The following is a 25,000-nucleotide window of genomic DNA, read 5'->3' on the forward strand; positions in this document are numbered from 1 at the left end:
TCTCCTTTCTTTCTTTCTTTCTTTCTCCTTTCTTTCTTTCTTTCTTTCTTTCTTTCTCTCTTTCTTTCTTTCTTTCTTTCTTTCTTTCTTTCTTTCTTTCTTTCTTTCTCTCTTTCTTTCTTTCTTTCTTTCTTTCTTTCTCTCTTTCTTTCTTTCTTTCTTTCTTTCTTTCTCTCTTTCTTTCTTTCTTTCTCTCTTTCTTTCTTTCTTTCTCTCTTTCTTTCTTTCTTTCTTTCTTTCTTTCTTTCTTTCTCTCTTTCTTTCTTTCTTTCTCTCTTTCTTTCTTTCTTTCTTTCTTTCTTTCTTTCTCTCTTTCTTTCACTATTCTATTTTTTGTGGTGAATTTAGACAGAGAGATTATAATATGATATTTGAAATGTCGCTATTCCTTTGAAACTTCTGTGACTGTAATGTTTACTGTTAATTTTTCACTTTAGGTAAGTGTCTATTTTACATACTTTGGCAATGTAAACATGTTTCCCATGCCAATACAGCCCATTGAATTGAATTGAACACACACACACAGAGAGAGAGAGAGAGAGAGAGAGAGAGAGAGAGAGAGAGAGAGAGAGAGAGAGAGAGAGAGAGAGAGAGAGAAAGAGCCTAAGGGCATGGGGCTGGCAACAGTTACAATATTTAGGCTAACTGTCCCATAACTACAGTATCCATACACCAGTGCAGTATCCCTACACCAAGCGACCAGATATAAGGACCTACTTTCCCCACAACAACAACATAAACCCCACTAAGAGAATATTCATTAATAGTTTCAAGAGTGAAGCATTGAGACTGCAACTACAGTTGGTTTCTCTAGCCAGAGTCCTCTAGAGTCTAACTACAGAGAACTTCTACAGTTGGTTTCTCTAGCCAGAGTCCTCTAGAGTCTAACTACAGAGAACTTCTACAGTTGGTTTCTCTAGCCAGAGTCCTCTAGAGTCTAACTACAGAGAACTTCTACAGTTGGTTTCTCTAGCCAGAGTCCTCTAGAGTCTAACTACAGAGAACTTCTACAGTTGGTTTCTCTAGCCAGAGCCCCTAGAGTCTAACTACAGAGAACTTCTACAGTTGGTTTCTCTAGCCAGAACCCCCTAGAGTCTAATTACAGAGAACTTCTACAGTTGGTTTCTCTAGCCAGAACCCCCTAGAGTCTAACTACAGAAAACGTCTACAGTTCGTTTCTCTAGCCAGAGCCCCCTAGAGACTAACTACAGAGATCTTCAAGATCACAACAAGATCTACACTTCTCTATCCCTGTACCTCTTCTCTTCCTTCTACCTACACTTCTCCCTCCCTGTACCTCTTCTCTTCCTTCTACCTACACTTCTCCCTCCCTGTACCTCTTCTCTTCCTTCTATCTACACTTCTCCCTCCCTGTACCTCTTCTCTTCCTTCTATCTACACTTCTCCCTCCCTGTACCTCTTCTCTTCCTTCTATCTACACTTCTCCCTCGCTGTACCACTTCTCTTCCTTCTACCTACACTTCTCCCTCCCTGTACCTCTTATCTTCCTTCTATCTACACTTCTCCATCGCTGTACCTCTTCTCTTCCTTCTATCTACACTTCTCCCTCCCTGTACCTCTTCTCTTCCTTCTATCTACACTTCTCCCTCCCTGTACCTCTTCTCTTCCTTCTATCTACACTTCTCCCTCCCTGTACCTCTTCTCTTCCTTCTATCTACACTTCTCCCTCCCTGTACCTCTTATCTTCCTTCTATCTACACTTCTCCATCCCTGTACCTCTTCTCTTCCTTCTATCTACACTTCTCCCTCCCTGTACCTCTTCTTTTCCTTCTATCTACACTTCTCCCTCCCTGTACCTCTTCTCTTCCTTCTATCTACACTTCTCCATCCCTGTACCTCTTCTCTTCCTTCTATCTACACTTCTCCCTCCCTGTACCTCTTCTCTTCCTTCTATCTACACTTCTCCATCCCTGTACCTCTTCTCTTCCTTCTATCTACAGTTCTCCCTCGCTGTACCACTTCTCTTCCTTCTACCTACACTTCTCCCTCCCTGTACCTCTTCTCTTCCTTCTATCTACACTTCTCCCTCCCTGTACCTCTTCTCTTCCTTCTATCTACACTTCTCCCTCCCTGTACCTCTTCTCTTCCTTCTATCTACACTTCTCCCTCCCTGTACCTCTTCTCTTCCTTCTATCTACACTTCTCCATCCCTGTACCTCTTCTCTTCCTTCTATCTACACTTCTCCCTCCCTGTACCTCTTCTCTTCCTTCTATATACACTTCTCCCTCCTTGTACCTCTTCTCTTCCTTCTATCTCTTACTCTATCTTTCTTCTCTCTCTTCAAATGGCTTTATTGGCATGGAAAACATATGCTTACATCACCTGAACAAGTGAAATAGATAATAGACAAAAGTGCAATAAACAATAAAAAATGACAAGTAAACCTTAAACTCACAATTACAGACATTTCGAATGTCATAGTATGGCTACATACCGTGTTATAACGATGTGCAACTAGCTAAAATATCTCTCTCACTTTCTCTCACTGGGAAGACACGGTTGTTTACATTCCAGCGCCATGTTCAACACAAGAAACCTCCCCCTCTTGTGTGGCCTGAGTGTGTGTGTGCTTGTGTGTGTGTCTCTCTGTGTGTGTGTGTGCTTGTGTGTGTGTCTCTCTGTGTGTGTGTGCACATGGGTGTGTGTACAGCATATGCCTGAACATGTGTATGACATAAACATTGGGGAGAGAGTCAACGAACAGTGTGTGTGTGTGTGTGTCTGTGTGTGTGTGTGTGTGTGTGTCAGAATTAGAGGGTAGAAGATGTTGAGACATTGCTTTAAAAATAGAACCTAGCACCTCCTCAGTAATATACTATACTCTCTCTCTCTCTACCTAGCACCTCCTCAGCAATATACTATACTCTCTCTCTCTCTACCTAGCACCTAAGTAATATACTATACTCTCTCTCTCTCTACCTAGCACCTCCTCAGTAATATACTATACTCTCTCTCTTTCTACATAGCACCTCCTCAGTAATATACTATACTCTCTCTCTCTCTACCTAGCACCTCCTCAGTAATATACTATACTCTCTCTCTTTCTACATAGCACCTCCTCAGTAATATAGTATACTCTCTCTCTCTCTCTACCGAGCACCTCCTCAGCAATATACTAAACTCTCTCTCTTTCTACATAGCACCTCCTCAGTAATATAGTATACTCTCTCTCTCTCTCTACCTAGCAACTCCTCAGTAATATACTATACTCTCTCACTCTCTAACTAGCACCTCCTCAGTAATATACTATACTCTCTCTCTCTCTCTACCTAGCACCTCCTCAGTAATATACTATACACTCTCTCGTTCTATCTAGGACCTCCTCAGTAATATACTATACTCTCTATCTTTCTACCTAACACCTCCTCAGTAATATACTATACTCTCTCTCTCTCTCTCTTCCTAGCACCTCCTCAGTAATATACTATACTCTCTCTCTATCTAGCACCTTCTCAGTAATATACTATACTCTCTCTCCTTCTAACTAGCACCTCCTCAGCAATATACTATACTCTCTATCTCTCTACCTAGCACCTCCTCTGTAATATACTATACTCTCTCTCTCTCTCTCTACCTAGCACCTCCTCAGTAATATACTATACTCTCTCTCTCTACCTAGCACCTCCTCAGTAATATACTATACTCTCTTTCTACCTAGCACCTCCTCATCAATATACTATAATCTCTCTCTCTTTCTACCTAGCACCTCCTCAGTAATATACTATACTCTCTCTCTATCTACGTAGCACCTCCTCAGTAATATACTATACTCTCTCTCTCTCTACCTAGCACCTCCTCAGTAATATACTATACTCTCTCTCACACTGCGTAGCACCCCCTCAGTGATATACTATACTCTCTCTCTCTACCTAGCACCTCCTCAGTAATATACTATACTATCTTTCTACCTAGCACCTCCTCATCAATATACTATAATCTCTCTCTCTTTCTACCTAGCACCCCATCAGTAATATACTATACTCTCTCTCTACCTAGCACCTCCTCAGCAATATACTATACTCTCTTTCTACCGAGCACCTCCTCAGTAATATACCATACTCTCTTCCTACCTGGCACCTCCTCAGCAATATACTATACTCTCTCTCTCACTAAGTAGCACCTCCTCAATAATATACTATACTCTCTCTCTTTCTACCTAGCACCTCCTCAGCAATATACTATACTCTCTCTCTACCTAGCACCTCCTCAGTAATATACTATACTCTCTGTCTCTCTACCTAGCACCTCCTCAGTAATATACTATACTCTCTCTCTCTTTACCTAGCACCTCCTCAGTAATATACTATACTCTCTCTCTCTACCTAGCACCTCCTCAGTAATATACTATACTCTCTCTCTCTCTCTCTCTCTCTCTACCTAGCACCTCCTCAGTAATATACTATACTCTCTCTCACACTGCGTAGCACCTCCTCAGTGATATACTATACTCTCTCTCTTTCTACCTAGCACCTCCTCAGCAATATACCATACTCTCTCTCTACCTAGCACCTCCTCAGTAATATTCTATACTCTCTCTCTACCTAGCACCTCCTCAGCAATATACTATACTCTCTCTCTCTCTCTACCTAGCACCTCCTCAGTAATATACTATACTCTCTAAGTAGCACCTCCGCAGTAACATACTATACTCTCTCTCTGTCTACCTAGCACCTCCTCAGTAATATACTATACTCTCTCTCTCTTTCTACCTGGCACCTCCTCAGTAATATACTCTACTCTCTTTCTTCCTAGCACCTCCTCAGTAATATACTATACTCTCTCTCTCTACCTAGCACCTCCTCAGTAATATACTATTCTCTCTCTCTCTCTCTACCTAGCACCTCCTAAGTAATATAATATACTCTCTCTCTTTCTACCTAGCACCTCCTCAGTAATATACTATACTCTCTCTCTCTACCTAGCACCTCCTCAGCAATATACTATACTCTCTCTCTCTCTACCTGGCACCTCCTCAGTAATATACTATTCTCTTTCTCTCTCTACCTAGCACCTCCTCAGTAATATACTATACTCTCTCTCTACCTAGCACCTCCTCAGCAGTATACTATACTCTCTCTCTCTCTCTACCTGGCACCTCCTCAGTAATATACTATACTCTCTCTCTTTCTACCTAGCACCTCCTCAGTAATATACTATATTCTCTCTCTTTCTACCTTGCATCTCCACAGCAATATACTATACTCTCTCTCTTTCTACCTAGCACCTCCTCAGTAATATACTATACTCTCTCTCTCTTTACCTAGCACCTCCTCAGTAATATAGTATACTCTCTCTCTCTCTCTACCGAGCACCTCCTCAGCAATATACTAAACTCTCTCTCTTTCTACATAGCACCTCCTCAGTAATATAGTATACTCTCTCTCTCTCTCTACCTAGCAACTCCTCAGTAATATACTATACTCTCTCACTCTCTAACTAGCACCTCCTCAGTAATATACTATACTCTCTCTCTCTCTCTACCTAGCACCTCCTCAGTAATATACTATACACTCTCTCGTTCTATCTAGGACCTCCTCAGTAATATACTATACTCTCTATCTTTCTACATAACACCTCCTCAGTAATATACTATACTCTCTCTCTCTCTCTCTTCCTAGCACCTCCTCAGTAATATACTATACTCTCTCTCTATCTAGCACCTCCTCAGTAATATACTATACTCTCTCTCCTTCTATCTAGCACCTCCTCAGCAATATACTATACTCTCTATCTCTCTACCTAGCACCTCCTCTGTAATATACTATACTCTCTCTCTCTCTCTCTCTACCTAGCACCTCCTCAGTAATATACTATACTCTCTCTCTCTACCTAGCACCTCCTCAGTAATATACTATACTCTCTTTCTACCTAGCACCTCCTCATCAATATACTATAATCTCTCTCTTTTTCTACCTAGCACCTCCTCAGTAATATACTATACTCTCTCTCTATCTACGTAGCACCTCCTCAGTAATATACTATACTCTCTCTCTCTCTCTCTACCTAGCACCTCCTCAGTAATATACTATACTCTCTCTCACACTGCGTAGCACCTCATCAGTGATATACTATACTCTCTCTCTTTCTACCTAGCACCCCATCAGTAATATACTATACTCTCTCTCTACCTAGCACCTCCTCAGCAATATACTATACTCTCTTTCTACCGAGCACCTCCTCAGTAATATACCATACTCTCTTTCTACCTGGCACCTCCTCAGCAATATACTATACTCTCTCTCTCACTAAGTAGCACCTCCTCAATAATATACTATACTCTCTCTCTTTCTACCTAGCACATCCTCAGCAATATACTATACTCTCTCTCTACCTAGCACCTCCTCAGTAATATACTATACTCTCTGTCTCTCTACCTAGCACCTCCTCAGTAATATACTATACTCTCTCTCTCTTTACCTAGCACCTCCTCAGTAATATACTATACTCTCTCTCTCTACCTAGCACCTCCTCAGTAATATACTATACTCTCTCTCTCTCTCTCTACCTAGCACCTCCTCAGTAATATACTATACTCTCTCTCACACTGCGTAGCACCTCCTCAGTGATATACTATACTCTCTCTCTTTCTACCTAGCACCTCCTCAGCAATATACCATACTCTCTCTCTCTACCTAGCACCTCCTCAGTAATATACTATACTCTCTCTCTACCTAGCACCTCCTCAGCAATATACTATACTCTCTCTCTCTCTCTACCTAGCACCTCCTCAGTAATATACTATACTCTCTAAGTAGCACCTCCGCAGTAACATACTATACTCTCTCTCTTTCTACCTAGCACCTCCTCAGTAATATACTATACTCTCTCTCTCTTTCTACCTGGCACCTCCTCAGTAATATACTCTACTCTCTTTCTTCCTAGCACCTCCTCAGTAATATACTATACTCTCTCTACCTAGCACCTCCTCAGTAATATACTATTATCTCTCTCTCTCTCTACCTAGCACCTCCTAAGTAATATACTATACTCTCTCTCTCTCTACCTAGCACCTCCTCAGTAATATACTATACTCTCTCTCTACCTAGCACCTCCTCAGCAATATACTATACTCTCTCTCTCTCTCTACCTGGCACCTCCTCAGTAATATACTATACTCTCTCTCTTTCTACCTAGCACCTCCTCAGTAATATACTATATTCTCTCTCTTTCTACCTTGCATCTCCACAGCAATATACTATACTCTCTCTCTTTCTACCTAGCACCTCCTCAGTAATATACTATACTCTCTCTCTTTCTACCTGGCACCTCCTCAGTAATATACTCTACTCTCTTTCTTCCTAGCACCTCCTCAGTAATATACTATACTCTCTCTCTCTCTACCTAGCACCTCCTCAGTAATATACTATTCTCTCTCTCTCTCTACCTAGCACCTCCTAAGTAATATAATATACTCTCTCTCTTTCTACCTAGCACCTCCTCAGTAATATACTATACTCTCTCTCTCTACCTTGCACCTCCTCAGCAATATACTATACTCTCTCTCTACCTAGCACCTCCTCAGTAATATACTATACTCTCTCTCTCTACCTAGCACCTCCTCAGTAATATACTATACTCTCTCTCTCTACCTAGCACCTCCTCAGCAATATACTATACTCTCTCTCTCTCTACCTGGCTCCTCCACAGCAATATACCATACTCTTTGTCTCTCTCTCTACCTAGCACCTCCTCATAATATACTATACTCTCTTTCTACCTATCACCTCCTCAGCAATATACTATACTATTTTTCTACCTAGCACCTCCTCAGGAATATACTATACTATCTCTCTACCTGGCACCTCCTCAGTAGTATACTATACTCTCTCTCTCTCTCTCTCTCTCTCTACCTAGCACCTCCTCATCAATATACTATACTCTCTCTCTTTCTACCCAGCACCCCCTCAGCAATATACTCTCTCTCTCTCTACCTAGCACCTCCTCAGTAATATACTATACTCTCTTTCTACCTGGCACCTCCTCAGTAATATACTATACTCTCTCTCTCTCTCTACCTAGCACCTCCACAGCAATTTACTGTACTCTCTCTCTATCTAGCACCTCCTCAGCAATATACTATACTCTCTTTCTACCTAGCACCTCCTCAGTAATATACTATACTCTCTCTCTTTCTTCCTAGCATCTCCTCAGTAATATACTATAGTCTCTCTCTACCTGGCACCTCCTCAGCAATATACTATACTCTCTCTCTATCTGGCACCTCCTCAGTAATATACTATACTCTCTCTCTTTCTTCCTATCTAATCATCCTGTCCTCTCTCTCGCTCTCTCTTATTCCCTCGTTCTCTCTCCTTCACCCTCCCTTCTGCCTGTTCTTCTGAACCATATCTCTCTCTGTCCTTTCTCCCACCCTCCTCTCTGACTCCACTTATTGCTTGCACACGCTGGGTGCACAGAGCGAAGGGAGGAAGGGAATGAGGGAGGGATAGAGCGAGTAAGGGAGGACGGGAGGACTGTGCCCTCTCATGCAGAAAGTCACATGGTACGTTCTTGATTAGCAGGAAAAATGAGTTAAAGCAGAAACAGAGAGCAGAGAGAGAGAGAGAGAGAGAGAGGCATAGAGAGAGAGAGCAGAGAGAGAGAGAGAGAGAGAGCAGAGAGAGAGAGAGAGAGAGAGAGAGAGAGAGCAGAGAGAGAGAGAGAGAGAGAGCAGAGAGAGAGAGAGAGCAGAGAGAGAGAGAGAGAGAGAGAGGTGTGGGGGGGAGAGAGAGAGAGAGGGAGAGAGAGAGAGAGAGAGAGAGAGAGAGCAGAGAGAGAGAGAGAGAGAGAGAGAGAGAGAGAGAGAGAGCAGAGAGAGAGAGAGAGAGCAGAGAGAGAGAGGGAGAGAGAGAGAGAGAGAGAGAGAGAGAGCAGAGAGAGAGAGAGAGAGAGAGAGCAGAGAGAGAGAGAGAGAGGCGTAGAGAGAGAGAGGCGTAGAGAGAGAGAGAGCAGAGAGAGAGAGAGGCATAGAGAGAGAGAGGCGTAGAGAGAGAGAGAGCAGAGAGAGAGAGAGCAGAGAGAGAGAGAGGCGTAGAGAGAGAGAGAGCAGAGAGAGAGCAGAGAGAGAGAGAGAGAGGCGTAGAGAGAGAGAGGCGTAGAGAGAGAGAGAGCAGAGAGAGAGAGAGGCATAGAGAGAGAGAGGCGTAGAGAGAGAGAGAGCAGAGAGAGAGAGAGCAGAGAGAGAGAGAGGCGTAGAGAGAGAGAGAGCAGAGAGAGAGAGAGCAGAGAGAGAGAGAGGCGTAGAGAGAGAGAGCAGAGAGAGAGAGAGGCGTAGAGAGAGAGAGAGGCGTAGAGAGAGAGAGCAGAGAGAGAGAGAGGCGTAGAGAGAGAGAGCAGAGAGAGAGAGAGAGAGAGAGAGAGAGGCATAGAGAGAGAGAGAGGTAGATAGGGAGAGAGACAGAGAGAGAGGGGGGGGGGGTTGCACAACAGCAACCTCACAAAGCCTCTCTCAGCCTGTTCTTTTAAGAGGGAGGGTTGCACAACAAGAGAGAAGGGAGGAGAGGGATGGGGGAGAGAGAGGGAGGGAGGGAGGTTGGGAGAGAGGGAAGGGAGAGAGAAAGTGGGAGGAAAGAGAGGTGATAGGGGAGAGAGGGAGCAGGCAGCCAGTAGGCAGAAAGAGAGAGAGAAACGACACTCAGTCTATCCCTCCCACCCAGAGTGTTTCGGTGTTTTCTGCCAAGCTGAGCTGTCATTGGCCCGATCCGAGCCAGACCTGAGCTGTCATTGGCCGAGACCTGTCTCTCTCTCTGTGAGATCAGGAACAAAATGGCCTCTAGCATCCAGCAGGGAGGACAGAGCATCAGGGCACTGTCATCTCCCCTCCTCTCCTCTCCTCTCCTCAGCCCTGTAAGCAGACACACACCACACACCACGCAGGACAGCACTAGTTTTACACACACTGACTCATACACACCCACACTGTACCGTTCAGATGGTATGATATCACAATTCATCAGCAGGTATTCATACTGAATGTTATTTACCTGACATATTATTATGAATGACTCATTTATTATAATAACATCACAACAAACTGAACCGTTATTGTTGTTCATGTCACCCAGATACACATTATACAAACACTGGACCATTTATATGGCGCAGTTGTATTGGAAGTGTTCTGGCTGGTTGAGTCGGACAAATCCTTACTAGAGAATTCAGCCTGTGTGTGTGTGTGTGTGTGTGTGTGTGTGTGTGTGTGCATCCGTGTGTGTGTGTGTGTGCGTCCGTGTGTGTGTGTGCGAAAGAGAGAGAGAGAGTTAAGCTGAATGAAAATAAATGCAGTGTCATATTGTGCCACAGGAGGGCGCAATAACACAGAACAGCCACTACTCAGACTGGCAGACTGGCATGAATATATGTGTGTGTGTGTGTGTGTGTGTGTGTCTGTGTGTGTGTCTGTCAGAACATGAATAGCTACGCAGCAGTATCAAAGACAGTCTGTGACAGTATGTTTTATGACTGTTCTGTGATCATTCAGAATGTTGTAATCAGACAGATCTTTGGGATTTCCTTCTAGAACCCCAACATTACTCTGTGATCAGGGCACAGTCTACCACACTGGGGTAGGGGGATATCCTAAGGGTAACAAGCTGGCTCCAGGCGGTAGTAGGAGATTGGACGTGATGGTGGATTTCATATGTACAGTTGAAGTCGGAAGTTTACATACACTTTAGCCAAATACATTTAAACTCCGTTTTTCCACAATTCCTGACATTTAATCCTAGTAAGAATTCTCTGTTTTAGGTCAGTTAGGATCACCACTTTATTTTAAGAATGTGAAATGTCAGAATAATAGTAGAGAGAACGATATATTTCAGCTTTTATTTCTTTCATCACATTCCCAGTGGGTCAGAAGTTTACATACACTCAATAAGTATTTGGTAGCATTGCCTTTAAATTGTTTAACCAGAGTACATTTCTCCAAAAAGTCCCATCTTTGTCCCCATGTGCAGTTGCAAACTGTAGTCTGGCTTTTTTTATGGCGGTTTTGGAGTAGTGGCTTCATCCTTGCTGAGCGGCCTTTCAGGTTATGTCGATGTAGGACCCGTTTTACTGTGGATATAGATACTTTTGTACCTGTTTCCTCCAGCATCTTCACAAGGTCCTTTGCTGTTGTTCTGGGATTGATTTGCACTTTTCGCACCAAAGTACGTTCATCTGTAGGAGACAGAATGTGTCTCCTTCCTGAGCGGAATGACGGCTGCGTGGTCCCATGGTGTTTATACTTGCGTACTATTGTTTGTACAGATGAACGTGGTACCTTCAGACATTTGGAAATTGCTCCCAAGGATGAACCAGACTTGTGGAGGTCTACAATTTTTTTTATGAGGTCTTGGCTGATTTATTTTGATTTTCCCCTGATGTTAAGCAAAGAGGCACTGAGTTTGAAGGTAGGCCTTGAAATACATCCACAGGTACACCTCCAATTGACTCAAATGATGTCAATTAGCCTATCAGAAGATTCTAAAGCCATTACATTATTTTCTGGAATGTTCCAAGCTGTTTAAAGGCACAGTCAACTTAGTGTATGTGAACTTCTGACCCACTGGAATTGTCATACAGTGAATTTTAAGTGAAATAATCTGTCTGTAAACAATTGTTGGAAAAATGACTTGTGTCATACACAAAGTGGATGTCCTAACCGACTTGCCAAAACTATAGTTTGTTAACAAGAAAGTGGTTGAAATATGGTTGAAAAACAAGTTTTAATGACTCTAACCTAAGTGTATGTAAACTTCCGACTTCAACTGTAGATGTATGTAGCTCTATTTTTGTATATTACTGAAAGAATAGAGGTCTAACAAAATAAATCATTTTAACATCCCGCCCCTAAACACTGGTGGGCCTCTGGGTGGTCATTACCATAGGCACAGATCTAGGATCAGCTTCCTCTCCTCCGAGCTTAACCTTAACCAATTTACGGAGAATATAAAACTGACCTTCAATAAAGCAACTAGGGCAGGGATTGGCCAATGATCTACACTCACCCTTAGGCACAGTTCTAGGATCAGTTCCAAACTTGAACCATTTGATGAGTAATATAAAACTGCCATTAGATCAGTGTCTAGGGCAGAGTTGGTGCTACTCTGGGGGTGGGCAGGGAGAGGGAGATGGTTGTTATCAGAACGTTGACAGGCGTGTGTGTCGTTTAGCTTCCTGTTGACAGGGGAGTGGAGGAGTAATACACACACAAATGCCCCTCTGCTGCGCCAGTCTGGGGATAGGAGATATCAGAGAGAGAGAGAGAGAGAGAGAGAGAGAGAGAGAGAGAGAGAGAGAGAGAGAGAGAGAGAGAGACAGAGAGAGAGAGAGAGAGAGAGAGAGAGAGAGAGAGAGAGAGAGAGAGAGAGAAGTAGTCCTGTATTGTCAGTTAGTCATGGTAGTGTAGAACTGTGAGGTAACACAATGGCAATGACTGAGCAAATAGAGACTGGAGCAGGTGAGTCTCTCTCTCTCCCTGTTATGTACTGTAAGTAGTATTATGACAGTGCTATGTAGCATCATGACACTGTTATGCAGCATTCTGACAGTGTTATGTAGCATTCTGACAGTGCCATGTAGTATTATGACAGTGTTATGTAGCATTATGACATTGTTATGTAGCATTATGACACTATTATGTAGCATTATGACACTAATATGTAGCATTATGACACTAATATGTAACATTATGACATTGTTATGTAGCATTATGACATTGTTATGTAGCATTATGACACTATTATGTAGCATTATGACACTAATATGTAGCATTATGACAAAGGGGTCAAGTAAAGTGATACCAGACATATGGATGTAATTCCAGTATTGACAGATCTAAACTATGTCATCTCAGGATGTACTGTGGTATTTCAGTGGACAGACTTTTTGATTCATTATATTTCTTAATCCATTATTACTATGTATAATAACAGCTACACACAGCTTTAGGCGTGAGACTGAAAGTTTGTGTGTGTGAGTGTGAGTGTAGTAGCTCACATGTTGGGGGGAAGTGGCGGGGAAGTGAGTAGGGAGCGGTCTGGGGTGCTTTAGTTGTGTGTGTGTGCATGTATGTGTATGCGTGCTTGTGTGTGCTGTGTTTGGGGGATGGGAAGTAGTCTGTCAGAGGCACTATGACATAGTGATGTGGATTTGCCTTTCTAATATTCATTGGCCTTTGTAACCATGGTAACACACCCCAGTCAATGGTGTCACAACTGGAGAGGAGCTAAGAGTCAGCCGTTCAGATAGACACACAGGGGTCAGAGAGAGAGAGAGAGCATGTGTGTGCAAGGCTCTCCTATTGAAATGGTACATGGTGAGGGTTAATCCCTGTGTGTGGGGGTCACCAGGCTCAGGCTTGGGGGGGCTTCTCTCTCTCTCTCTCCTTCCGTCTCTCTCTTTCTCTCTCTCTCTCTCCCTGTCTTTCTATCTCACTCTCTGTCTGTCTGTCTCTCTCTGCCCCCTCCTTTCTCCCCCCCTTCTATTATCTTAAGGAGAGGAGAGCTAGACCCCCCCAACATGTCAAAAACTCAGTGCTGACCTATTTATTATTTTGCCTCCCCACTTACATTTTGAGGAAAATAACATCTTGGAATTCTACCCTCTTTGCTGCTACTGGCTTACAACGTCTGTATCACCCTGACACCCTCTGTATTTTCTGTGTAACACACACACACACACACACACACAGACTGACATGGTCTTGACTCTTGTTATTTTTTAATCCCACCCGTATGGACACATGTGGATCTCTCTTTCTCTCTCCCTTTCCTCTCTCTCCCTCTCCTTCCTCTCCTTCCCTCTTTCTCTCCCTCTCCTTCCTCTCCTTCCCTCTTTCTCTCCCTCTCCTTCCTCTCCTTCCCTCTTTCTCTCCCTCTACTTCCTCTCCTTCCCTCTTTCTCTCCCTCTCCTTCCTCTCCTTCCCTATTTCTCTCCCTCTCCTTCCTCTCCTTCCCTCTTTCTCTCCCTCTCTTCTCCATATATGATTAAAATGTGATTTAGGAGGATTAAGTGTTCTACTGCTTCTCCTTTCAGCTTAGTGTTTTGTAGTTGACTGTTGAGGCGGCCAGCAAAAGCTGTGTGTGTGTTATTGTGTGCATTTGTGTGTATGTGTGTGTCTGATTTTAGTTGAGGCGGCCAGCAAAAGCTGTGTGTGTGTGTGTGTGTGTGTGTGTGTGTGTGTGTGTGTGTGTGTTATTGTGTGCATTTATGTGTGTGTATGTGTGTGTCTGATTTTAGTTAACTGTTGAGGTGGCGAGCAAAAGCTGTGTGTGTGTGTGTGTGTGTGTGTGTGTGTGTGTGTGTGTGTGTGTGTGTGTGTGTGTGTGTTATTGTGTGCATTTGTGTGTGTGTATGTGTGTGTCTGATTTTAGTTAACTGTTGAGGTGGCAAGCAAAAGCTGTGTGTGAACATGTGTATACTATATTGCTGTAAGTAGACACACACAGCAATGTTTTAAAGCTTTTCACACCTACAAGTTAAGCTGTAAACCTCTTAGGATTTAGTATGATTTGTTCTTTATGGAAAAGGTCTATATGGGCAATAGAACATGGTCTCAGAGCATTTTGTATTATTCTGTACGTAAATCCATTGGCAATGACATTAATAGGCCTATCTATGAGTTTATCACATAGTCTACACATGTGTATACATTATTTGCCTATATCTTTCACAAAAGTTTATATTGAACACTAGTTGTTAGTGTTTCAAGATGTAATTTATAAAAACATTATTTTTTGGGGGGGTCATTAAACTCCCCAGACGTGTGTAGTATGATCTCCTGTTCAATTGGGTCAGTCAATTTGATTTGTTTAGCCCCCCCCCCCCCCCCCCCCCCCCCCCCAAAAAAAAAAAACGATTGATCTAGAGGAGACCGTGTCAATGAATTCAAGACCAATATTTAAACTAGGCGATGACACCTAGTGATGACGATTGCTTTGCCTTTAATTTCATGACAACAAATCTAATTTCGCCCATCATCGAACTATTCCATTATTGTTCGACCATAATTAGCCTAACACGCGTCTCTGTTCGGTTCTGTCGCAGAAGGTTTTCTCTCTGAGGACTAGGTCAATTTCCATACATGTCAGTTATGGCGATAGAGAGAGCTCAGCGATGGTACAGAACAAATGCGTAGCCAACAACCAGTGTTGTAGAAGGACAGAGGGGGAAGGGAGACTGGATAGGGTACGAGAGTAAGGAGGCGGCGGGCGGTGTTCTCTCGTTCTACCGGATCTTTCATTCTAAGGATAGAGAGAGAGAGCGGGTGACTGGACTGGAGGAGAGCGAGTGAGCGCTTGAGAGAGAGAGAGAGGGAGGAGGGAGGGCCAAGAGCTATTGTTCATGTTTTCCCACGAACAAAGGACTTATCTGGGTCTGTACGTAAAATCGACTGCAGGCTTGTGTCCACCGACAAGGCCTCATGAGGGATAAAATAACATATTTCTCATTGTCCGTATTTTCTGGTCCAGTATTCCCGTTATAATATTTGTTGGTTTATTCTAAAAACGTGGGACGTACTACGTTACGACGAACCAGTCAGCCACCGTAGCGTTTTACGCAAGGAGCGTGCTACACGGTAGCTACTCGCCCAGTTCTGTAAACATCATTCTTTGGTTGGGACTTCTCTTGCAGGTAAAGGGTTACATTGGTCAAACGCAAACGTCTATTTCTATTATAATCATTTCTAACGTTTTATTAAAAAAGAAAATATACATTTCTGCAATGTATGTGCATGGTTGTACTTTGCGCGTATCTTTTTACATTTTTAAATGTTAACTGGTTAGCACGTTAGCTAGCCATCTGCCAGAGAAGGTAACTGGAGGCGGCTAGTTGAGCGTTAGCTGTGTGTTGGGCCTGCTACGTCGCTGTTGTGTGTAGTCAGCGATTTTGTATGGCTTTGTTTTGATTGAAGATGCCCTATCACCGGTTTGCTACTGTTGCAGTTACGTCAATTTATCATCAAATGCAGCTACCCAATCGATGCATTTTGCAACAATATTGTGAACCCCCGGCGTTCGGATGTAGCTAGCTTGTAATGCTAACTACATGTAACATTGTAGCTAGCCAGTTAGCTTGGAGCTAGCTGACTTCTCATGTAGCCACAGCTGATGCTTGTCACTTTGTTGACAAACACTACTGTCCTTGTACTTGTAGCTGACTACTACTGTAGTACACGCTTTCTTGTAAACAATCTAGCTAGCTATTTAATTTGTTATCCAATTAGAAATACTCCAACTATCAACTTCGAATGTAGCCATTCTAGTCTAGAGTCTTTGTAGTTTGTGAAATGCTGGTTTTAGAATCTAGAATGTAATTTATTTATTATATATTCGTGAAGGTTTAGGCTTTAGTTGTAATCGTGAATTCTCGAATGGAATTCCTCTGAGAATGTTGTGTTTGGCTCCCTGATCTGATGACAGGTCAGATTTACAGTCGGGGAAATCAGATTACCACCACCATCACATCTCAAAGACAGGAAGTTGTCTCTCCCCCCTGTGTGTGTGTGTGTGTGTGTGTGTTGTTGTAGAGAGGGTAATTTGCAGCAGAGGAAGTGTGTGTGTGTGTGTTGTTGTAGAGAGGGTAATTTGCAGCAGAGGAAGTGTGTGTGTGTGTGTTGTTGTAGAGAGGGTAATTTGCAACAGAGGAAGTGTGGCTTGTTGCTGATTTGATTTGGACTGACCCATCGTTTACCACCATGTAAAGGAACGGAGCTAATGGTTCTTTATACACACACACACACACACACACACACACACAAAGTGAAGGATCAGAGCTAATGGGTTTGTACTGTAGTCTTTTAGCTTGTAATGGAAATAATCTTAATTAATTAATGTATCCATTAATTTTGTTGTGCTGCAGCTATTATCACAGGGTTATTGGCATTCCACAGAGTTGGGATATGGCCTAAAAAACATATATTTTTTTATATACTTATGGCCGATATCTATTTTTTTTAAAACAGTTTTTCTAAACAAGAGTTGTTGCGCAAATAAAGGTCAATACACTGCATTTTAAACAGTCAGCAATAATCTAATGAATTCAGGTAAAATGTTTCCTTGGTTAAGCCTTCCACAACCATAAGAACTACTAAAAATTACATTTTTTTGCAATACTTTCAAGTCTTTCAAGTCTGTCTATGAAAATCCCCTTTTTGTTACAAATGTAACCAGCTCCGTGCACTAATAATGGCCAACTTCTGGGAGCAGGCAGTATAGAAAATGAACTCATAAATAATCTCTCAAGCACAAGCCCAGGTGCTAGTGAGTAGCCAGCTAATATTTATATTTAGCTCCCGAGGAGCGCAGCGGTCTAAGGCACTGCATCTCAGTGCTAGAGGCGTCACTACAGACCCTGGTTCGATTCCAGGCTGTATCACAACCAGCCATGATTGGGAGTCCCATAGGGCAGCGCACAATTGGCCCGGCGGCCTTCCGGGTTTGGCTGGGGTGGGCCGTCATTGTAAATAAGAATTTGTTCTTAACTGACTTGCCTAGTTAAAAAAAAAAATGCTTGCTAACAAGGTGTAACAGTTGAACTGTTATGAATACACCCCCCTGTCCGTCTCCATCTGTTGGAACAACAGCCTGTTCATTTTGTTAAGATGTTGAAGTCAAGTGGCTTCCTGGATGAGAAGATGCTTATTTCTCAAAACGAGAACAAGTTGCCAAATCCTTATATAATGTTTTTTTTATGCCCATTGCACATTTATAAGACTAGACCAGTCGTTCCTAACCTTTTACGGTTACTGTACCACCAACTGAATGTTGCTCTGCCTGGACTACCTCTCATGTACCTTTCACCAGTAGGCCTGTGGTCTCATCAGTCTTCTCAAGCTCCCCTGTGGATAGGCCAGGTACCCCCAGGGGTCCTAGTATCCCCGGATGGGAACCACTGGACTAGACAGCTAGCACATAACAGCATGTGGCTTATATGCTGCTAGCGGTACGTGGTACCACAATGCCACGTGACAGAAACTGAGATACATGTTGATTGATTCTCCCGTTTTAGGAGGGTCTGCTCCACACAGTGGGAGTTGAGACATATAAAGGGTCTTAGTTAGAAAGGTTAACTCCTCTATTACAGTAAAATAACGTCTCTCTCTCTCTCCATCTCACCCATTCTGTTGGACCAAACCTCAAATGCAAAATGCGAGTTGAAACTGCTTGTTGTCAGAGAGGAAGGAGGGACCTTTCCTCTTTGTTGTTGTGAGAGGCTTGGTGTCTGTGTGTGGGTGGGAAGATACTCAGTGTACACAGTACAGGAGGGGGAGGGGCTTGGTGTCACAGCACAGGAGGAGGAGGAGTGGCTTGGTGTCATAGTACAGAAGGAGGAGGAGGGGCTTGGTGTCACAGTACAGGAGGAGGAGGTGCTTGGCCTCACAGTACAGGAGGAGGAGGGGCTTGGTGTCACAGTACAGGAGGAGGAGGGGCTTGGTGTCGCAGCACAGGAGGAGGAGGGGCTTGGTGTCACAGTACAGAAGGAGGAGGGGCTTGGTGTCACAGCAGAGGAGGAGGAGGGGCTTGGTGTCACAGCAGAGGAGGAGGAGGGGCTTGGTGTCAAAGTACAGAAGGAGGAGGGGCTTGGTGTCACAGTACAGGAGGAGGAGGGGCTTGGTGTCACAGGAGGAGGAGGGGATTGGTGTCACAGTACAGGAGGAGGGAAGGAGACGAGACCAAAAATAAAATCCCTCATCAAAAAAATAGAAGATTGATTCTTGCAATACAGACATTTGTAACATCTTGCTAAAACACATATCCGATTAATTTCATGAATCAGAATGTATCGACCAGCCCTAGTTCCACAACAAACAGTTAGGCTACACCGAGGGTAATGATACTTTGGTTTGAGTGAGATGGTGTTTTGGTAGTCGTGATTACGCTCTCCTGTCGGTCTCTGGGTCTAGTCTATGCAAGTGTGTGTCTGTCCCTGGAAGATCCAGATTTTAATGTCTGTGTGTCTGAGACACTTTGTGTTCCTCGCTCAGCACAGTGACTATATAGAGTCATGATAGGTGTGTGTGTGTGTGTGTCCCTGACAAATGTTTTATGAGACCAACCCTTTACGACAGAAGTGCTACTTCCTGTGTGTGTGTGTGTGTGTGTGTGTGTGTGTGTGTGTGAGTGATGAGGTCGAGGGAGTTCACTACCATTGTGTTGCCACCACCCTGCCGGCTGTGGCTTTGACAGGTAGATTGATGGAGGATGTTCTGAATAGGCATGCTACTCTGCCCTGTTGAGTGTGTGTCGGTGTGTGATTGTGTTCTGTTGATGTCAGGGAGGTGTGTGTGTGTGATTGTGTTCTGTTGATGTCAGGGAGGTGTGTGTGTCGGTGTGTGATTGTGTTCTGTTGATGTCAGGGAGGTGTGTGTGTGTGTGTCGGTGTGTGATTGTGTTCTGTTGATGTCAGGGAGGTGTGTGTGTGTGTGTCGGTGTGTGATTGTGTTCTGTTGATGTCAGGGAGGTGTGTGTGTGTGTGTCGGTGTGTGATTGTGTTCTGTTGATGTCAGGGAGGTGTGTGTGTCGGTGTGTGATTGTGTTCTGTTGATGTCAGGGAGGTGTGTGTGTGTGTCAGTCAGAGGGTACAGTGTGGTTAAGACAAAGCAAAAATCACCCACATACACTCCTTCACTTGTCATGGCAACTGTCAAGTTTGTGTGTCAGGGACAGCTTTGGGACACGTGTCAGGGACAGCTTTGGGACACGTGTCAGGGACAGCTTTGGGACACGTGTCAGGGACAGCTTTGAGACCCGTGTCAGGGACAGCTTTGGGACACGTGTCAGGGACAGCTTTGGGACATGTGTCAGGGACACCTGTAGGGGACAGCTTTGGGACAGCTTTGGGACAGCTTTGGGACACGTGTAGGGGACAGCTTTGGGACACGTGTAAGGGACAGCTTTGGGACACGTGTAAGGGACAGCTTTGGGACACGCGTAAGGGACAGCTTTGGGACACGTGTAGGGACAGGGCAGATACAGGAGACGTATCGACGGGTGGACTGTTTTTCTTGTGTAACTTTATTTATTGCGACAAACGATGTGTTTTAGAATAATTGCTGATTGGTGAATCATTTTGAAGGTAGGCGGGGCGCTGACTATAAAGCTCCACTCCACATTTCATTCTAAACTAGGGGGTTCGAGCGCTGAATGCTGATTGGCTGACAGCCGTGGTATATCAGAGCGCTCGCTAAGTAAATGTTAATGCCCAATTTGTCTAAACACCTAAAAAGATTGCGGTTTCAAAACTGCAGTAAAAGTGCATTGACCGCAGTCGACTGTGATATTCTGGACGCACTAATTGCAGAATATACTATATCATTGTGTGTATTATTATATATATATATTATATGTATAATTACTATACTGCACTCTAACCGCAGTTACACTGCAAATGTACTGCAGTAAAACAAGTGTTATTTTGGACTTGGTATTTGCAGCATACTGCAGTTCTACTGCACTCTGACTGTGATGTAGCCTCGTAGATTGTAGCCTCGGAGATTGTAGCCTCGGAGATTGTAGCCTCGGAGATTGTAGCCTCGGAGATTGTAGCCTCGGAGATTGTAGCCTCGGAGATTGTAGCCTCAGAGATTGTAGGCTCGGAGGAGAGATGATGGTGTTAATATTCACACTATAGGTCTATGAACACAACATCACCAAGGAATCAGTCTCATCATCATCATCATCATCATCAGTCACATAAGTGTTGTTGGATTAAAGCATCTGCTAAATGGCTTGTTGTTGTTGTTATTATTATTAGATAGCCTATACAGCAGACTATGTGAGATGAGGTGGGAGACATCAACAATGAGTAGGGCGACACACACACACACACACCTCTGGTCCAGGGTCAGGCAGCGTGGCTGTGTGTGTGACCTCTGGTCCAGGGTCAGGCAGCGTGGCTGTGGGAGTGACCTCTGGTCCAGGGTCAGGCAGCGTGGCTGTGGGAGTGACCTCTGGTCCAGGGTCAGGCTGTGTGTGCGACCTCTGGTCCAGGGTCAGGCAGCATGGCTGTGTGTGTGACCTCTGGTCCAGGGTCAGGCTGTGTGTGTGACCTCTGGTCCAGGGTCAGGCTGTGTGTGTGACCTCTGGTCCAGAGTCAGGCTGTGTGTGTGACCTCTGGTCCAGGGTCAGGCAGCGTGGCTGTGTGTGTGACCTCTGGTCCAGGGTCAGGCAGCGTGGCTGTGTGTGTGACCTCTGGTCCAGGGTCAGGCAGCGTGGCTGTGTGTGTGACCTCTGGTCCAGGGTCAGGCTGTGTGTGTGACCTCTGGTCCAGGGTCAGGCTGTGTGTGTGACCTCTGGTCCAGGGTCAGGCAGCGTGGCTGTGGGAGTGACCTCTGGGTCAGGCAGCGTGGCTGTGTGTGTGACCTCTGGTCCAGGGTCAGGCTGTGTGTGTGACCTCTGGTCCAGGGTCAGGCTGTGTGTGTGACCTCTGGTCCAGGGTCAGGCAGTGTGGCTGTGTGTGTGACCTCTGGTCCAGGGTCAGGCAGCGTGGCTAGATGGTTGTTATGATAGAGAGTAGGAGGGGTAGGACTGGCTAGATGGTTGTTATGATAGAGAGAGGAGGAGGGGTAGGACTGGCTAGATGGTTGTTATGATAGAGAGAGGAGGAGGGGTAGGACTGGCTAGGTGGTTGTTATGATAGATAGGAGGGGTAGGACTGGCTAGATGGTTGTTATGATAGAGGAGGTGGAGGGGTAGGACTGGCTAGATGGTTGTTATGATAGAGGAGGTGGAGGGGTAGGACTGGCTAGATGGTTGTTATGATAGAGGAGGTGGAGGGGTAGGACTGGCTAGATGGTTATGATAGAGAGAGGAGGAGGGGTTGGACTGGCATGATGGTTGTTATGATAGAGAGGTGGCGAGGTAGGACTGGCTAGATGGTTGTTTTGATAGAGAGAGGAGGGGTAGGACTGGCTAGATGGTTGTTGTGATGGAGAGGAGGAGGGGTAGGACTGGCTAGATGGTTGTTATGATAGAGAGGAGGGGTAGGACTGGCTAGATGGTTGTTATGATAGAGAGAGGGTTAGAATGTGTAAGGGGTCAGTTTAGGGGTGTAGAAGGAGGGGTGGCTGTGATGGGAGAGGGGATACAGGGTAGAGGCCTAGTGTGTATGAGAGTTATTGGTTTGGGCCCGGGAAATTGTTGTCCTGTACCTTTTATGTTAGGAAAACTGTGGTGTGTGTGTGTGTTGCTGCTTACCTGTGAATGGGTGCAGCCAAGTGAAACTAGGGCAGAACTGGTCGTCCCTACTAGTGTCCACACACACACACTGATCACTTACAGATGCACTATGCAGATGTCGCTCTGCTATTTCCTGGTTGATAGAATTCTAATAGTTCGCTTAATTTCAGTTCATGTGACAAAACAAGCAGGTGTCGTGTGGAGACTCATTGTACCATGTAAACCGCTGGGAAATTCCCCTTTGAAGCCGGTGTACAACACCGAAAGTAAAGTCGTAAACAGATGTAGTCTGGTCGCCCAAGAAGTGACACATTTCAACTTGATCTATAATAACTAATCATGTGTTCTGTACGTCGTCTCCGTATTCATTCGCTACAGTTGTAATGCTCTCTGTCTTTCTGTATTCAGTCGTTACAGTTGTAATGCTCTCTGTCGTCTCCGTATTCAGTCGTTACAGTTGTAATGCTCTCTGTCTTTCAGTATTCAGTCGTTACAGTTGTAATGCTCTGTCTTTCTGTATTCAGTCGTTACAGTTGTAATGCTCTCTGTCTTTCTGTATTCAGTCGTTACAGTTGTAATGCTCTCTGTCGTCTCCGTATTCAGTCGTTACAGTTGTAATGCTCTCTGTCTTTCTGTATTCAGTCGTTACAGTTGTAATGCTCTCTGTCGTCTCCGTATTCAGTCGTTACAGTTGTAATGCTCTCTGTCTTTCAGTATTCAGTCGTTACAGTTGTAATGCTCTCTGTCGTCTCCGTATTCAGTCGTTACAGTTGTAATGCTCTCTGTCGTCTCCGTATTCAGTCGTTACAGTTGTAATGCTCTCTGTCTTTCTGTATTCAGTCGTTACAGTTGTAATGCTCTCTGTCGTCTCCGTATTCAGTCGTTACAGTTGTAATGCTCTCTGTCTTTCTGTATTCAGTCGTTACAGTTGTAATGCTCTCTGTCGTCTCCGTATTCAGTCGTTACAGTTGTAATGCTCTCTGTCTTTCTGTATTCAGTCGTTACAGTTGTAATGCTCTCTGTCGTCTCCGTATTCAGTCGTTACAGTTGTAATGCTCTCTGTCTTTCTGTATTCAGTCGTTACAGTTGTAATGCTCTCTGTCTTTCTGTATTCAGTCGTTACAGTTGTAATGCTCTCTGTCGTCTCCGTATTCAGTCGTTACAGTTGTAATGCTCTCTGTCTTTCTGTATTCAGTCGTTACAGTTGTAATGCTCTCTGTCGTCTCCGTATTCAGTCGTTACAGTTGTAATGCTCTCTGTCTTTCTGTATTCAGTCGTTACAGTTGTAATGCTCTCTGTCTTTCTGTATTCAGTCGTTACAGTTGTAATGCTCTCTGTCTTTCTGTATTCAGTCGTTACAGTTGTAATGCTCTCTGTCGTCTCAGTATTCAGTCGTTACAGTTGTAATGCTCTCTGTCTTTCAGTATTCAGTCGTTACAGTTGTAATGCTCTCTGTCGTCTCCGTATTCAGTCGTTACAGTTGTAATGCTCTCGGTCTTTCTGTATTCAGTCGTTACAGTTGTAATGCTCTCTGTCTTTCTGTATTCAGTCGTTACAGTTGTAATGCTCTCTGTCTTTCAGTATTCAGTCGTTACAGTTGTAATGCTCTCTGTCGTCTCCGTATTCAGCCGTTACAGTTGTAATGCTCTCTGCCTTTCTGTATTCAGTCGTTACAGTTGTAATGCTCTCTGTCGTCTCTGTATTCAGTCGTTACAGTTGTAATGCTCTCTGTCTTTCAGTATTCAGCCGTTACAGTTGTAATGCTCTCTGTCTTTCAGTATTCAGTCGTTACAGTTGTAATGCTCTCTGTCTTTCTGTATTCAGTCGTTACAGTTGTAATGCTCTCTGTCGTCTCCGTATTCAGTCGTTACAGTTGTAATGCTCTCTGTCGTCTCCGTATTCAGCCGTTACAGTTGTAATGCTCTCTGTCGTCTCCGTATTCAGTCGTTACAGTTGTAATGCTCTCTGTCTTTCAGTATTCAGTCGTTACAGTTGTAATGCTCTCTGTCGTCTCCGTATTCAGTCGTTACAGTTGTAATGCTCTCTGTCTTTCAGTATTCAGTCGTTACAGTTGTAATGCTCTGTCTTTCTGTATTCAGTCGTTACAGTTGTAATGCTCTCTGTCTTTCAGTATTCAGTCGTTACAGTTGTAATGCTCTCTGTCGTCTCCGTATTCAGTCGTTACAGTTGTAATGCTCTCTGTCTTTCAGTATTCAGTCGTTACAGTTGTAATGCTCTCTGTCGTCTCCGTATTCAGTCGTTACAGTTGTAATGCTCTCTGTCTTTCAGGCTGTTCCTCCAAGTCATTCAAGCTGTACTCTCCAAAGGAGCCCCCCAACGGCAGCTCCTTTCCCCCGTTCCACCCCGGCACCATGCTGGACAGAGACCTGGGGTGAGCAGGATGCACACACACCTGAAACGTTGTTGCATTCTGTGGTGCTTTTTGGAGTGTGTGTGTCTTTCTGAGTCGGGGTGAGCGGTTAGCTCCTCCCCTGAGATGGATTATTACAGGAAGTCCTGCTAGCTCGTCCAGATCTCAGGATGATGTGTGTGTGCGTGTGTGTGTGTGTGTGTGTGCGCGTGTGTGTGTGCGTGTTGGGGGGGGGGGGGGTACATGTCCAGGCTAACTGTCTCATCTGGTTCTTACAGATAACAGGCAACAGTTACAATTCACATTTTTGTGTGGAGAAAGACAAGTATTAAACTAGATGTTTCCTTGACAGTGTGTTTTCTTTCTCTGCAGCCCAACCCCCATGTACCCCCCCTCATACCTGGAGCCTGGAATAGGGTAAGACTTACTGACCGTTTCTAGTCT

The 25,000-nt window shown here is 44.3% G+C and overlaps 1 protein-coding gene across 3 annotated transcripts in view; it reads left to right on the forward strand.

Moving 5' to 3' along the window:
• The window catches only part of LOC139424356 (LIM domain-binding protein 1), a 53,914-nt gene that overhangs the window by 11,272 nt on the left and 17,642 nt on the right, over positions 1 to 25,000 (forward strand). Inside the window, exons 1-3 of one of the 3 annotated variants that reach the window (XM_071176097.1) lie at positions 12,347 to 12,464; positions 24,475 to 24,577; positions 24,929 to 24,973. In XM_071176097.1, the coding sequence (XP_071032198.1) occupies positions 12,431 to 12,464; positions 24,475 to 24,577; positions 24,929 to 24,973 (182 nt within the window). In that variant the 5' untranslated portion in view covers positions 12,347 to 12,430. Of the gene's footprint in view, positions 1 to 12,346; positions 12,465 to 15,071; positions 15,641 to 24,474; positions 24,578 to 24,928; positions 24,974 to 25,000 lie in introns of those variants that run through there. The other 2 variants (XM_071176099.1, XM_071176098.1) reach the window with 2 other exon arrangements.

Source organism: Oncorhynchus clarkii, chromosome 13 (genome assembly GCF_045791955.1).
Source record: "Oncorhynchus clarkii lewisi isolate Uvic-CL-2024 chromosome 13, UVic_Ocla_1.0, whole genome shotgun sequence".
In the NCBI taxonomy this organism is placed as follows: domain Eukaryota; kingdom Metazoa; phylum Chordata; class Actinopteri; order Salmoniformes; family Salmonidae; genus Oncorhynchus; species Oncorhynchus clarkii.